Here is a 15,527-nt window from a genome sequence, read left to right as displayed (position 1 = left end):
ATTTTTCTTTTTCTCCCTCCTCCTTCAGCAAGGGGACTGTGTGATCAGCAAAGTCCTGACCTTCGACCTCACCAAGTACCCAGATGCCAACCCCAACCCTAATGAGCAGTAGCAGTAGTTCTGCCCTCCTGCCCTGTCTGGATCCCTAAGCTGCCCCTCTCCCAATCTCTGGATATTTGGTTCCCAGCCTTCCCCTCCCTCCTGTCCCTGTTTGGTATAGTCATGGGATTTAGGCACTGCTGTCAAGCACGAAGAGGAACAGAGGTGATGTTAGGTCTGGAGCAAAAATTCCTGAGCTTCAGGGAGCATCCTGGCCTTTGGAAGGAGGTGCTGAGCTGAACTGAGCTGAACAGGGCCATCTGTCCATTCCCCACCTTCCCCTCTCCCAAACCTTCCCTCCCCTCTTCACCCATAATCATGGGTCCCTTGGGCCCTTTGCATCTTGCTTGTGTGTGGATATGTATGTGTGTATATATGTGTCTGTATGTGTGCATATGGGTGTGTTTGCAAAATAATAAAGATATTGGAGACCCATTTTAGAAGGAGCCTAGGCTGCATTTGATTCTAAGAGAGCTTAGTATGACAGCACCCCAGAGCTGGGCAAAGGTGTTCAGGACCTCATAGGAATCAGTCATATGGAATTGCCCTCATTCACTTGTGTGTTTTCATTCATTTGTGTATTCATCAGACATATATATTGAGCACCCTCTGTTTGTCAGGCTCTATTCTAGAAATACTGAGCTGAATCAGACATGATCTCTACTATCCTACTCAGGAGATGCAGTGGGTTCATGATTTCCCATGGTCAGCTGAATCATATTTATAGGTACTTTGAATTTGAGAAGAGGACGATCACCTCCAGGTTTCCTGGAGAAGGGTCACATTTGAGCTGAACCTTGACAAGTTGATAGGATTTAGTTGGGTACTAGGAGTGGAGCCTGGGCTCTTGGGACAGACATTTGTGGGTTCTAGTCCTTTTTTTAAAAAAAATCACTTAACTAGTGTGATGTTGGGCAAGTCATTTGACCTTTCTGTGCCTCAGTTTCCTCATCTGTAAAATGGGGCTAACAATATTACCTACCTCATAGGATTTAATGATGTCAAGCTCCTCACTGGGGCCTTATCCCTGCTTGGAGCCCACTAGGTGCCGACCCCTCAGAATACAAACTTTCACATACCTAGACCCCTAAAGGCTCTGATCCCAGTTGTTGGGGACAGAAGGAGCCTCCAGATCTGGGAAACACTAAATGCCCTGGTTATTGAAAAAGTTCCAGGGCACCAATGGTGTTTGCCTGATAAGTGAAGGGCCTAGGAAGCCTAAAGCTTCAATCATGTATGGTAACCAGGTGCCTGGGCCCCAACCCGGGTCGTGAGGAAATAGGGGAGAGGTAACCTGGGCCACATCCCGGCCGAATGTGTGTCAGGTTCCTTCTGGGAACTGTGTCAGCTGCAGGGACTGTGCAGGGGCAGCACAGCTTGCTGCCATGAGGTCAGCCTTTGCTCGTTCACATACACTGTCAAACCATCACCTTGTCCTGATTGTATATCACATTCTTGTTTTTTAAAAGGTAAAACCGTTCTAAACTACTCAAGTAATGCATGAATCCATTCTCTAAGACATGAGATTTATAAGTAAACTAGCCTTGTTTGGCTACCATTGCCCGGCCCCCTCTAAACTGCTGTTGTTTGTTGTACATCCATCTAGACAGTTTTAAGACTTTGACATATGAGTTCATTGAAAATATTATTGTGTATTTAATACAAATGGTATATTGAGTCATTCTGCAGTTTGCTTTCTTCGTTTAATGGTGTTCTTGAGATCTATGCATGTTGTTTGGGCTAAATGTAGATTGAATTCAGCCTTTGTAATTGCTGTATGGAGTGCCATCATATGACTGTACCACATCGTACTCATTTCTTTTGTGATAGCTAGATAAGACTGTTTTCTCTTTTTGCTATTATAAAATACTACACAGGAACATTTGTGTGTGCGTGTGCGCGCGTGCTTGTGTGTGTATGCGTGTGCGCACATGTGCATATGAGTTTACCTAGGGTTGCTTCCTAGAAGTTGAATTGCAGAGTCATAGACTATTTATTTTTTTGTTTTGAATAGATACTTCCAAATTGCCCTCCTGTACTATTTACTCAGTATTTTTTTTTAGGTTGTCTTAGGTATAACATTGTTATCTACTTCGGTTTCATCCTAAGTAGTGATATCCGTGAAACCATGGGTCTGATGTGCTAATTATGTATTTTTCTAATACATATTAAAAGGCATAACTCAAAATAAATTTGTCTGTGTTCAACCAAAGAAGTCATATACCACCAGTGGTACATGTGCTGTAGTATGGGAAATACTGGCATATCTGAAAGAACACAATTTGGGAGTCACCCTGGTTCAAATCCTAGCTGTAGAAACTTGAGCTCATTACCTCACCTCCCTGAATCTCAGTTTCCTCACCTAGAAAGGGAGGTAATACGTGCCCTACTCTGTTGCAGTATAGGGAAGAGGAAGTTTGAAGTGATTTGGCTGGCACCTAGATCATTATAGACCTCTCAAGGTAGCAATTGCTATTCTCCCCACTTTATAGAGGAGGAAACTGAGGCCTAGGAAGGTGAAGTGACCCAGCTACCAGATAACAGTAAGAATTTGAACCCAGGCCCCCAATTTGGTATTGTGCTTTCTCTACTGTGAGGGTGGTTATCAGTCTTGGCTGTGCACCAGAATCACTTGTGAAACTTTTTCCTTTTTTAAAAATCAAAGCAATATATACACTGGTTAGAAAGTAAAATAGTACAGAAGGGCTTATAATGCAAAGCAGCTGTTCCTGCTGCACCCCCACATCCAAAGGGTGTGGAGCTCCTTGCTCTGGTCCCGCCCCTGGAAATCTAATTCAGTAGGTGTGGATAATAATCTGGATAACAAATTCTTACCTCACAGGGTGGAAAGGATTAGATGAGATGCCTTGGACTAAAGCCCTGGCCTATAGGGACACAAGTGCTCCAGAGGACTTAGGTCCTGAGGATCAGAGAGGTGAGAGGCTTTGTCCTAGGTCCCAGTTGGTTCGTTGGCAGAACCTAGACTTCAACCAGAAGGGATCTCTGTGCTTGCCCAGTGCTTTCCCACTGTGCCACACTGCCTCCTGTCATTGTAAAGCAACACGAGCTTAGTGAAGGCTGTGTTCAAATGAGAGCTGATACCACAGTGTGTCTGGATCCAAATAGCATCCCTAGGGCTTTTGAGAGGACACTACGTTGACTCCCTTATACCCTGGACCTAGTAGCCTTGGTCTAGGGAGTTGAAGAGTACTCCATGACCATGTTTACCTTTAACTGGGCATTTCACTGGGAATTGCTGTGTTGCCCACCAGGAACATAAACATGTGTCTAATCTTTACCCTGCCTTTGAGGAGCTCAATAGTTGGGGGAGGCAACTCATAGAAGAGCTGCTAACCATACAGTATGCTAGCACTCTGCCGGGAGCATGGAAAAGGGAGGGCCAGTAGCCTATGTAGAGGTTCAGGGAAGGCATCCTCTAGTCCCAGAGATGACACCTGAGCTGATCTTGAGAGACTGGTAGGAATTGCCCAGTTGAAGTGGAAGGAATTTCCAGGTAGTAGGGACATTTATGCCCAAAGACCTGGAGGCAAGAAGCAGCAAGACAGAAATCCTGAAGTAAGATTTGACAGAGTTCAAATCTACCTCGTGGGACAGCATGGCTCCCAAACTGGCTTTGCATTAGAACCACATGGAACATCCCAGGCCCCGGCCTCTGAAAGTTCAATTTCTGTAACTGGGGTGAGCCCTCGGGATCTTGAGTGCTTAGAAAAACTAGCACATGACTCTAGGGTACAGCCAGGTTTGGGAACTGTGGCCTGAAGGCAGCGTGGGAGCCATGGAATGGTTTTAAGTAGGGGAGACCCTGAGTTGGATGCGAATTTTATAAACCTCTTTCTGGCAAGCCACTATAGAATGGATTAGGTTAAATGTGCATGCTGTATGCTGCCATGCCTGGAGTTTCCCTGTTGGCTCAATTTCTCATACTGTGTTTGCTTGTTTTGTTTCTGAATAAGCTGAAAGCACCACAGGTATGGGTCTGGGGTTATCTTGCTACTGGCATATCCCCAGCAAAAAGCACAGTGCCTGACCCCAAACAGGCACCCAATAAATAGTTTTTGCATGAGTGAATGTGTGAATGAATGCATTTGTGACAGAGAATGGAGACAGTGGGATGAGTTTGGAAACTGTTGAAAAGCCTAGGAGGCCTACTCAAGGGCAAGGGCAGTGGGAATGGATCAGAGGCAATAAAAGTGTGAGCCAGACTTGATGCCTGAGGATTACTGGATGTGGAGGGTGACTGAGGATAGAATGTATGCCCATTAGTAGCCCAGATTCCTCCTCTATCCCAGTCATTCTCTTTCCTTATTCATCTAAGTCAGCATCTCCTTCCAGCCTCAGCCACTGGAAATCCTCCCTCAAGTTAGTTAAGCATTCTGTGTGCTGTGTGGTCCCCTCCCCCTCCACTCCCACCTCCCCACTCCCACCTCACCCCCCAGCCATTGATTCATTCATCCAGTTCAATAAATCTTGGCTAAGCACCTCCTGTATGCAGTGAGGCTCTTCCAAGCCAGGACTCTGACTCCCTCTTTCCTACCTCAAGAGATGTTTTTGAGGGCTTCCCCAGGTAAGACTTCCCATCCCTTAGAGAGTAAGTAACCTAAAGCAAGATGCCCAGATGTCAGACCTGTAAGGGAACTTACAGACTTTGTCCAACCCCCCTCCTGAGGCCCTGGGAGGGGAAGGAGCTTGCCCAAGGTCCCATTACTAGAAAGTGTCAGAGCCAGAACCGGAACCTAAGTTACCTTTCCACATCACCACTAGAGCCTTGATCTCTCCCATCACAGATCAGGACAGGCAGAGGCGGCCAGGGAGAAGGTGGGACTTAGGTCGGCCTTGAAGGTCAGTGTACTGGATAGGCCAATTACACTGCCCCCTTCTGGAAACCCTCAGCAAACCTGCCATGCCCACAGTCCCTTCCAAGGGGTTTCTTAAGCATGAGTTGCCATGCTCTGTACCATGTGACCTCACTATCCTGGCCACAAGAGGTTAGTTTGGGATCGTATCGGATTCGAAGACAGCCAGTCTCTAGGCTATAGCCTATTAGGTGGACTGCTGTAAAAGTTCCACCTCATAGTGATGGCCTGTGTCAAATGGCCTCCAGGGAGGCCAGATGTGAGGCATTCAGAAGTGAACTATTTTAATTAGAACTTAGCAAGACAGAAGTGGTGGTGGATGAGGGGTGCCAGAAGCTAAACAGCAAAAGCTAGGAGAAAGCTGCAGGGACCATGAGACGTTTATATCATGAGAACATGGGGCCACAGGTAGCAGAAGCCATGAAGCAGCAAGACAACCATGGGCCAAAAGGACACAGAAGCCATGAAGCAATAGGAGCCACAATGTAGCAGGAGCCACGAGGAACAGAAACCACGAGACAAAACCATGAATACGAGATCCACGAAGCAGCAGAAGGCTTGAACAGACAAGATCACGAGCAGAAGCACTGAGACTTGTCGGAGCCACAAGGTAGCGAGGCAACAGGAATCGAAGAGGCTGCAGGAATTATGCGGCGAGCAGAAGCTACAGCACAGAGAAGCCCTGGATTAACTGGAACCGAAGCCCCCAGAAGCCAGGAAGCTGCAGGAGCCAGGAGGCCGAGAAGCCCTGAGGCCCCTGAAGGCCAAGTGCTAGCGAGGGAGGGTAGCAGGGGGAAACATTTTAAAAAAAGGTAGTCTAAGTAGCAGTAGGAGGAGTATAAATACATCCAGAAAGAAGTTGAGTCACCATTTTGGGAAGCACTATAGAGAAGGGAGCAACAGATGCCTGCAGCTGAGGGGGTGACAAGATAAGCCAGGCTCTAGAGCTGCTTTGGATCATGAACCATTTTCAAGTTTCTGTTCCTCCATGAGGCTGCCTGTGTAGCTGTTTTTGTCTTCCTTATTTCCCTGTGAATGCTTCAATAAATTTCCATCACTAACCTGAGTGTGTCTGTTTTTGTGATCTAAAAGAAGTTAATACTGCGGTGTGCACTGTAGATGGGTGGATAGCAGGGCAGAAGGTCGTCCAGGTGGGTTTGAAACAAGACACAGGTGGGAATTCACTCATCCTTCCTCTCATGCCCTCAGTGGCACAGGTACTTCTCATTCATTTATTCCCTGGCTCCTTTTTCTCATTCATGCCCCCACTTACTGTCCATTTGTTCATCTCTTTGTGCATAATTCATTCATTCACTTATTAGCTTGTGCACTCAGGCATTAATATAAGCGTTCACTCATTTGTTGGCTCCACCTTTGCACCCGTTTGGTCATCCAGAATACATGGGAGTTCCTGCATCCTGTCAGGACCAGGGCTAGGTTCTAGAGATAAGTTAGAATTCCTGAATTCTAGGAATTCATGGTTTAATTGGGGACTCAAGTAGAGGAGTGCACCAAAGGCGAGAGATTATACGGCAGAGGTCTGGATGAGGCAGGGTGAGAATATAGGACCATGCCCATGTGGGGTGGAGCAGGATGGAGGGAATACTCAAGAAAACCTTTATGGAGGAAGGGGCACTCGAACTGCCTCTTAAAGGAAGAGTTGGTGTTTACTATGTAGAAAGGATATAGAACATTCCAGGCAGAAGAGCTGCCTGAGCAAAGTTAACATGAAGAGTGGAAGTGCATGGATTTGGGGGTGGGCTGGGGAATGGGCCTTGTCCTGTGTGGTGGAAGAAGTGGCAGAAGCCAGGCAGTGGAGCATTAACTTTGACTCCAGGGGCGATAGGAAACTGTTAGAAGGGTTTGAAGCAAGGGAGTGACAGAGTCAGACTGGTATTTTAGGATGATCACTCTGGTAGCTGGCATAAAAGATGGTTGCAGGCGTGAGATGCCTAAGTAACACACTTGGAGAGAGAACATCTAAGTGTCATAATTAGAGGCATGAGTGAAAACTCGAGGAGTCCCTGATGAGAGAGGAAAAAGTTCTACCAGGGGACCAAGGCAGACTTTTCAGAGGAGGACTGAGCCAAGCCTTGAAGAATAAATAGGATTCCAACTGGTAGAGGTGAGGAATAAGGGCTTTCCAGGCCTGGGAGACCTGAAAACAAGCCAGGAGGTAGGTGTTAATGAGGTAACTTCAAGCTAACAAAGATTGCAGTTTGATTGCAGCAGAGCTGCACGTAAGCTAAAGGCAGGAAGGGAGACTGCAAGTTTCACAAAGTTTTTTCTATAATGCTGCCTTCAGGTCTGCAGATACAAGGGAATTTGGGAGGGAGGGAGTAAGTGGTGGGCAGGAATGTCCTTTTCCTGCGTTTTTAAGATTAATTTTAAGTACATGTTCATTTTAAAATAGGATCAGTGCACACACATTATTTAGAAGGCAAATCAATAAACTTAAATCAGTACAAAAGGACATGAAAAGTTGAGTCTCAGCCCCACTCTCTACTGCTTTTCGTTATTAGCAACCACTGTTCGTTATTTCTTCTGATTGTGACCTCCATATTTAAATATTGTGTTATGTGAGCATTTGTCTTTTATCAGTTTCAGACATTAACCCATTGATGTCCTGCAAATGACAAGTGAGGATTTAGGTCACATCAAGTTCAACTCTTGTCTTTCCTGCTTCCAGTATAGTTTTGTTTCTGTACTACTTTTCTGAATTTAAATGATACTCTTCATTTTCCATGACTTAGAGACAATATTTGACCAGAATTTTGTTAGATGTGAATGTCTTTTCTTTTTCCCCCTTCCTCTGCTCTCAACCTCCCCAACTTCTGTCATCTGGTCTTTTATATTGTCAAAGTTGATAACATTTGAATCCTGTAATCATTATAGTTTTTGATATGCATGTTGTCTGTAGTTTGATTTGAAAAGTGATAAGCAATTGTAGAATATGACTGTAAATACTCACTGAAGAAGCCATTTAATGTACTTTTTATAATTTTTCCTTGTAGTTTTCATTTTTCCTCAAGTTTCTTTTTTTTAAAGATTTTATTTATTTATTCATGAGAGACACACACACAGAGAGAGAGAGGTAGAGACACAGGCAGATGGAGAAGCAGGCTTCCATGCAGGGTGCCTGACGTGGGACTCAATCCTGGATCTCCAGGATCACGCCCTGGGCTGAAGGTGGCGCTAAACTGCTGAGCCACTTGGGCTGCCCTTTCCTCAAGTTTCTAATTCTCTTTTCATCTTTCACTGTTTTACTTTATTGTATATTCCATTTTTTTCCTCAAAATTCTCTATTAAACATTCCATCAGGCCTACTTTTTTTTTTCCTCCAGGAAGAACGTCTCTTGGAGGAAAAAAAAAAGATCTAAGAAACCTTCTTCCTGGAGCCCACTATATTCTTTCTCAAATTGGACTAGTTGCTCTTTAGGCCTGATGCAGGGCTGTCATTTCTGGACCTTCCTTCACTGCTTTCCTTGCTTAGATCCACTATTTGCTGATTCCCAGGGGTTTTGTTTTGTTTATTTTTTTTCCATTGATGGTTGGGCCACATCCTCAAGTAACTTTCTCAGAAAAGTACGTAGGAGTTAGACTTCCCAAGTCTGCACATCGAAAATGTCTTTAGTCCTCCTTGTACTTGACTGTAAAGGTTGAAGTTCAACATCATTTTCCCACTGTGAAGGAACTGTTCCACTTTCTTCTAGCATCCAATTTTGATGATACACAGTCTGATACCAGTCTACGTCTCATGGCTCTGTAGGGAACTTTCCCCACATCTTTTTTTTCCTCCTCCTTCCAGATCTCCATGATATAAATGTGAGATCTTTTGTTACCGTTTCACAGGTTCCCTAAGGTTCTATTCACTATTTTTTCCAGTCTATTTTCTCTGTTTTCCAGATTGAGTAATTTCTATTGTTCTATCTCCCAAGTTCACAGGTTCTTTATTCTCTCCATTTTGATATTAGCCCCATCCATTGAGGTTTTTGTTTTGGTTTTTCACTTCTAAAATTTCCACTTGGTTCTTTTTATCTTCTGTTTCTTTGCTGACAGTTTCTATTTTTAATTTGTTTTAAGCCTGTTCCTAATTGTGCATTGAGGCACTTTATGATGGCTCCTTAAAAACCCTTGTCAGATAGTTTTTAACATATCGGTGTTGGAGTCTATTAAGTGTCTTTGTCATTCAAGTTGTGATCCTCTTCGTTCTTGGTATGATGACTAATTTTCTGTTGAAACCTGGGCATTCTGTTTCAACTTGCCTCCTCAGACACTGTTGTTCCAGCAGTGAAAGAGGGGACATTGCCTCATTACTACTAGGTGGGCGTGGAAGTCTAGGATCCCCGCTCAGTCTCTGTGGACAGTCCAGACTATGGATAGTCATTACTCTTGGGTGGGGAGATGGGAGTTGCAGCTCCCTCCTCAACCTTCTCTGATACCACCCCAGCAGGAAGAGAGAGGGGTGACTTTTTACAACCAGCGAGGGTAGAAGTCTAAGCTTCCCACCTGGTGTTTGCTGGTGGGACCACAGTTGTTTTCTGTGGTATTTGGCTGGAGTGGAGTTATCTAATGGCCACTTCTAGCCAAGTGGAGTTATCTAATGGCCACTTCCTCCCCCCAAGTCTAGGGTATGCAAGCAAAAAAGCAAACCAAGGGAACTCACCACCATGTTGCTTCTCTGCTGCCAAGGTCTCTAGCATGTTTGCCTTCTTCTCTTCACTTCTCAGAGTCATGTTTATATACAGTGCCCCAGGCTCTTAAATGTACTTGAGAAGAGAAATAAGAAAAAGTACTTCACCCACCCACCCCCACTTTAAATAGTTATTTTTTAGGAATTATATTCTTGGTGTTCTGAAATTTTATAATTATGTGTTTAGGTTTGGGGATTTGTCATTCATTGTACTGGTTACTGGTTAGGTCCCTTCATTTAGAAGTTCTTTAACTCTGGGGAATTCTTTCATTTATTTAATACATTACTCCCTTCCGATTATTTTGTTCTCTCTGGGAACTCCTGAATTGATCTTTTGTAGTTTTTATCTGTTCTCTCCCTCAATCTCATTCCCCCCCCCCCCTTGCCTAGTTTTCTCCCTCTCTTCCTTTTGGAAGAAGATTTAACTTTTATCTTTCAACTCTTCTGTTGCTTTTTTTTTCTTTCATTTTGATGATCACATTTTTAAATTTCCAAATATCCGTTCATGTGCCTTTTCCTTTCTTACAGCATCCTATCTTTGTTTATTTGATGCTCTAGTATCTTGACTCTCTCTGGGTACACTAAAGGGTTTTTTTTTTTCTTTAAAAAAATATGTTTCCTTTGTGATTTGTTTTACCCTTTTTGCTTATTTTGGTCTCTCTTAATTTGTGGTCATTTCTCAAGTGCCTGGTAATCCATGGTTGTATACTTATATTTAGGAATGTAACAACATATCTGATTGGAAGCTCTGTGTATGGGGGGCAGCGCTAGGTGACTGGTGGCTTCCCTTTAGGATGATTGGTTGGAGAAGAACTGCCTGCTATGCTGCAGAGTCCCTGAATGCCAGAAAGCAAAGATATTTTCTCTGAGGTGGTTTAGTTTCCTTAGTTAAGAACCCTCTGGGTTTTGCCTAATGGGTAGACACCTGGCTGCTGTGAATTACACACAAGGGGGTGGGTTAATGGTTCAATATACAACCTTCCAATTAATCTCCCTGTTTTCAGCCCAACATCTCACTCCTACTTTACATCATACCTGGCATTGTTAAGACCCAAGACATTCCAGGTTTCTGCAGAGAAAGATCAACTCCTTCCTCGGTGGCATCATCATGCATACTCCAGGCTATGGCTTCCTCCACCATGCTTCATCAGTTACCATTTGTCCATTACTTTCTGTCTTCCAGAAATGTGTTAAAATCTCTCTTGCTGATGGACCTGCTCTCATTCTCTTCATCACTGTGTTTTTATACCTTTTTTTAAATTCCTTTACTATCATTTTAGCAAGGTCTCAGGTGGGAGTGAAGATAAACACATGGTAAGTCTGCCATCTTGAGCTGGAAATCTAGTCGATAATGGTTTGTTATTAATTTTTCTGGTAATTATCTTAATATCTCTAAGTAATATGCAGATTTTTCTATTTATCAACTTAATTATCACTTTTAGACATTATCTGTTGACTTCCTGCTATTTAAATCATCCAACTACCCTCCTCACATGCCCCCAATATAACTCTACTATTAATTATATATCCTCTATTCCTTACCTTTGTACCTTTCAATAACAGATTTACACTCCTTTCAGTATCTCAACTTGTCATTTTTATTTTTACTTCAATTAATAAGATTAATAACATTTACATTCTGGTCTATAACCATAATTAAGTCATCCATACTTAGCTGGCAGGTCATTCTAAAAGTTTAAAGTCAATAAAGTGTTTATGTTATTATAATTATGTAAATGTTGTTCCCTGAAGCTCCAATTAGTGTACTAGGATTACGTTTCTTTTCTTACGCAGTATTTTTTTTCCTGGAGTTTCTAATTGCCTTTCTTTTTTCCTTGCGTTGTCTGACTATCTCCTTCTTAAGTTATTCCAAATTCTCAAAGGAAAGTATAAAATCATTTGAATCCCTTTTTTCCCAGATACCTTCCTCCTGGAGCCCTCCGTCTTCCTGTTCCAATTTGGACTGATTGCTCTCTAGGCCTGCAGCACAACTGTCATCCTGGGACGTCCCTTCATTACTCTTCTGGGCTGGACCCAATCTTTCCCGGACCCCATATCTTCCTCTTTCTTAGTTTACTCCTTTGTAGTGGACTTTGTGATTGTTTTCCAACATCCATTCCTCTCCTCTCCCATTGTATAACAACTGTACAATTCGAGTGGGATTGACTCCACTGCCAGCTTTAGGTATAGGCCTTTATTGGTATAAGCCAATCTGAGTGTCATGCCCCTTGCCACAGTGATGATTGGTTCTGGCATGATCCAGTCACACTGAAGCTTAGAACTTTTGTTCAGTTTTTGAGGGAAGAGGTGGCCTGTCTTCCCTTGGATATGAACAAAGAAGCATGTGGCCTGTTTGCTGCTGTTAGCCATCTTGTGAACATGCAGAAGGCCTACCTGAGGATGGAGCTGACAAATGGAGAAGGCAAAAGAATCACAGAGAAATGGAACCATATTCCTGATCATACCATGCCTGAAGTCTGCCCTGCCTTCGGACTTCTCAGTTAAGTGAGCCAATAAATTACATTTATTATTTAAGCCGGCTTGAGTTGACTTTTATATTACTTGTACCTGAAAGCATTCTTAAACTTTTTGCTGTCTCCCTTTACAGAGGGAATGTGAGTGTATTTTTGGTTATATAAGGTGAAATTATATAGGTGGAAAGCATTTTTGTGGAGTAACTTTGAGAAGGGTGTATGTAGATGTTTGACAATCAAAAGAGTAAACTCGGTGGCTACCTAGCATCTAAATCCTCATCCTGTTAGGGAGATTCCCCCCTCCTATGAGTCTTCGTTGGAGGCAGGGCTCTACTTCCTACTGTGGAAACTGAAGGAGGTCAGAAACCTCCTTTCCCTGCCCACCAGGGGTTGAATATTCTGTTCATGGCCTTGAATCTAGAGTCAGGTCAACAGTATAAGGGAGAGAGGAATATACAAAGTTAATGTATGAATGATAGATTAGGAGAATATATTTGCAATGTGCAAGACTGGCAAAAGATGGATAACTAGAAAAAGAAGATAGTAAACCCAATAGGAAAATAGGCAAATGATGTGAAAAATAACTAACAGAAGGAGAACCTTGAATTTGTACAAGGGGAAACTTGAATATATTAAGATATTTCCAACTTTGCTAATAATTAGGTGAAAATTAAAATAACAAATTGCTATAAGAATGGTAACATGCAGAAAGTCAGTATTATCAAATACTGATGAGGATGTGCAGAAAAGGAAGTTCATGGGTGGGAGCATGAGCTGATCCAGGTATTCCAGAGATTAATTTGGCAGTACCTCCTGAAGTTCAGTGTGTGTAGGCCCTACAACATAGCAATTGCACTCCTAAATATATATTCTGGAGAAATATATACCTGGGAAATTCTCACATAGGTCCTTAAGGAAATATAGTTGAGGTTGTTTGTTATAGTGTTGTTTGTGTTAAGTGAAGAATTGAGAGCAATCTAAATGTCCATCACCATGGGACCAGATAAGCAAACTATGGTATATTTATAGGATGGGAAATAGAAAACAGTAAAAAGAAATGAGCTAAATTTACTATAGCCACACAGATAGGTCTTGAAAGCCTAGTGTTGTATGAAAAGGTAAAAACGGAATGAGATTTCCAGCATAACACCATTTATGTAATTGTAAAACAACACTATTTTCATGGATATGCATATATCTAAATAAACATATGGAAGATGAATTGGAAGTGTATATACATGAAATACCCTCGAGTAGCTCACTGAGGTGGAAAGTCAAATGGGAGTGGGGATGGGAACTGGAAGGGAAAAATAATAGTACAATGAAATAAAGCAAAAGAGGGGCCTTCAGTGAACTGGGGAAAATAATGTGCCATGGATTGAAGAGCATGAGTAAGACCATGTGGACATTGACCACAAATGAATGATAGCAGACAGGAGGATGGCTGGAGGTCATCCAGAGTGGTGGGTGGTGGTAGGATGACATCCAGGGGTTGCAGCAGTGGGGGTAGCAGGACCAGTAGTGGCATTATATCTTGGCTGTTCCCATGGTGTGGCCTTATCTGTAGCTTCTCCTACCTACATCTCCAGGCTTCTGTGAACTACGTGATAATCTTGTAATAAGTCCCTTTTCTGCTTAAGTTAACTAGAGTCAGTTTCTGTTACTGGCATCCAAGAATCCTGACTGAGACATCACGCATTTCATTGGAGAACATCCTCAAGTAACTTCCTTAAGAAAGGTAAAATTCGGGGTCTTTGCATGTCCGAAAATGTAGCATTATTTTATCTTCATGTTTGCATGATCATTTGGCTTTAGAATTCTATGTTCAAAAGATCTTTCCTGGGCAGCCCGGGTGGCTCAGCAGTTTAGCACCGCCTTCAGCCCAGGGTGTGATCCTGAAGACCCGGGATCGAGTCCCACATCAGGCTCCCTGCATGGAGCCTGCTTCTCCCTCTGCCTGTGTCTTTGCCTCTCTCTCTCTCTCTCTCTCTCTCTCTCTCTCTCTCTCTCTCTCTCTTTCTCTCTCCGTCTTTCATGAATAAATAAATAAAAATCTTAAAGAGATCTTTCCTTCTGAATTTTGAAGGTATTGCATTTAGCGTGTAGTGTTGCTGATTAGAAGTAGTGTGCTAATATTCTCATTCCTTCCTTGGTGACCTGTTTTCCTCACCTCTGGAAGCTTACTGTTTTTCTCATTCATGTGTTTTGAAATATCAGAATGATGAGCTCAGGACTGTTTTTTCCCCATCTGTTTTCTGGGCACTTGATAGTTGGATTCTTCCAATCTGAAGACTCATGGTCCTCTCTGAGAAATCACACTGTTTTATTTCTTTGTTAATTTTCTCTCCTTTATTTTCTCTGTTCTCTCATCCTGGACCTCTTATTGATTGGGTGTGAGATCTCCTAGATTATTGTCTTTGTCTTTTTACTTTCTCTCATATTCTCCATGTATTTGTTTTTTTATTCTGCAGTCCGAGACATTTTCTTGAGTTTATCTTCTATTGTACTTGTTTTATTTTGGCAGTCATTTTAAATTTCTAAACTCTCTTAGTCTCCAAAGGTGCCTTTTTCATGGCATCCTTTTCTTTAATGGATGCAGTGTCTTCTGTGTATGTGTGCGTAATAGAGCTTTACAGGAGTCTTGGGGATAACATGATAATTACCAAGCCAGGAAGGAAAATTGTAAATGGATGTCAGATATTACCTCTCCAAGAAAATGCCACCACTCATGCGCCTCTGAATGGGGCTGTGTATTGGCAGTCCCTCTCCTTAGCCCCCAGGACTGATACCATGTGTGGGCAAGGTGATCATCCAACAACTGGATGGTTTTAGGCCATGTGCTCAGATCTCCAGCTTTTACCTTGACACCAGAGAAAGGAGGTCATTGTTCTTTTCCCCACTCCCAGGCCTACATGAGGCAATCACAATACTCGGCAGCACATTTCACAGAGTAGATTGTTTTTAACATTATATAATATATATATTGGAAATGACAATCCTGTCTAGTTCCCTTGTACAATCTTCCTTCAACAGGAGTCAACAGCAATCGAACCTGGCATATCTCTTGATGCGGTTCAAACTGAGTATCTTCTGTGAACAAAGGCCTGGGCAAAAATGTGCACACACATCTCTCAGGAACAAATAATTTTCAGGGGCAGTCCAGCCCAAACCCATGTTTGGGATAAAAAACAAACTCAGTGGAAGCATAATGCTGTAAAGTACACCCAAATTATGTCACTGTTCAAAACATTGAATATTTTAATCAGAGTGGATAACAGTTGCTGAATGCTTACTTTATACCTGGCCCTTGAATTATCTTCATTTCATGGAGAAGGAAAGTGAGGCTCCCAGGTGTCACTTGCCCAGAGTCACAGAGCTAATAAATGG

At 42.8% G+C, this 15,527-nt stretch overlaps 1 protein-coding gene across 3 annotated transcripts in view; it reads left to right on the top strand.

Annotated features, from left to right (window-relative positions):
- SMC1A (structural maintenance of chromosomes 1A) overlaps nt 1–15,527 on the top strand; it is a 49,226-nt gene that overhangs the window by 32,806 nt on the left and 893 nt on the right. Inside the window, exons 25-26 of one of the 3 annotated variants that reach the window (XM_055337441.1) lie at nt 29–12,166; nt 13,781–13,878. In XM_055337441.1, coding sequence (XP_055193416.1) covers nt 29–112 — 84 coding nt within the window. In that variant the 3' untranslated portion in view covers nt 113–12,166; nt 13,781–13,878. Of the gene's footprint in view, nt 1–28; nt 13,879–15,527 lie in introns of all 3 variants that reach the window. The other 2 variants (XM_055337440.1, XM_055337439.1) reach the window with 2 other exon arrangements.

Source organism: Nyctereutes procyonoides, unplaced genomic scaffold (genome assembly GCF_905146905.1).
Source record: "Nyctereutes procyonoides isolate TBG_1078 unplaced genomic scaffold, NYPRO_anot_genome, whole genome shotgun sequence".
NCBI lineage: Eukaryota > Metazoa > Chordata > Mammalia > Carnivora > Canidae > Nyctereutes > Nyctereutes procyonoides.
This window is presented reverse-complemented; position numbering and strand designations above follow the sequence as displayed.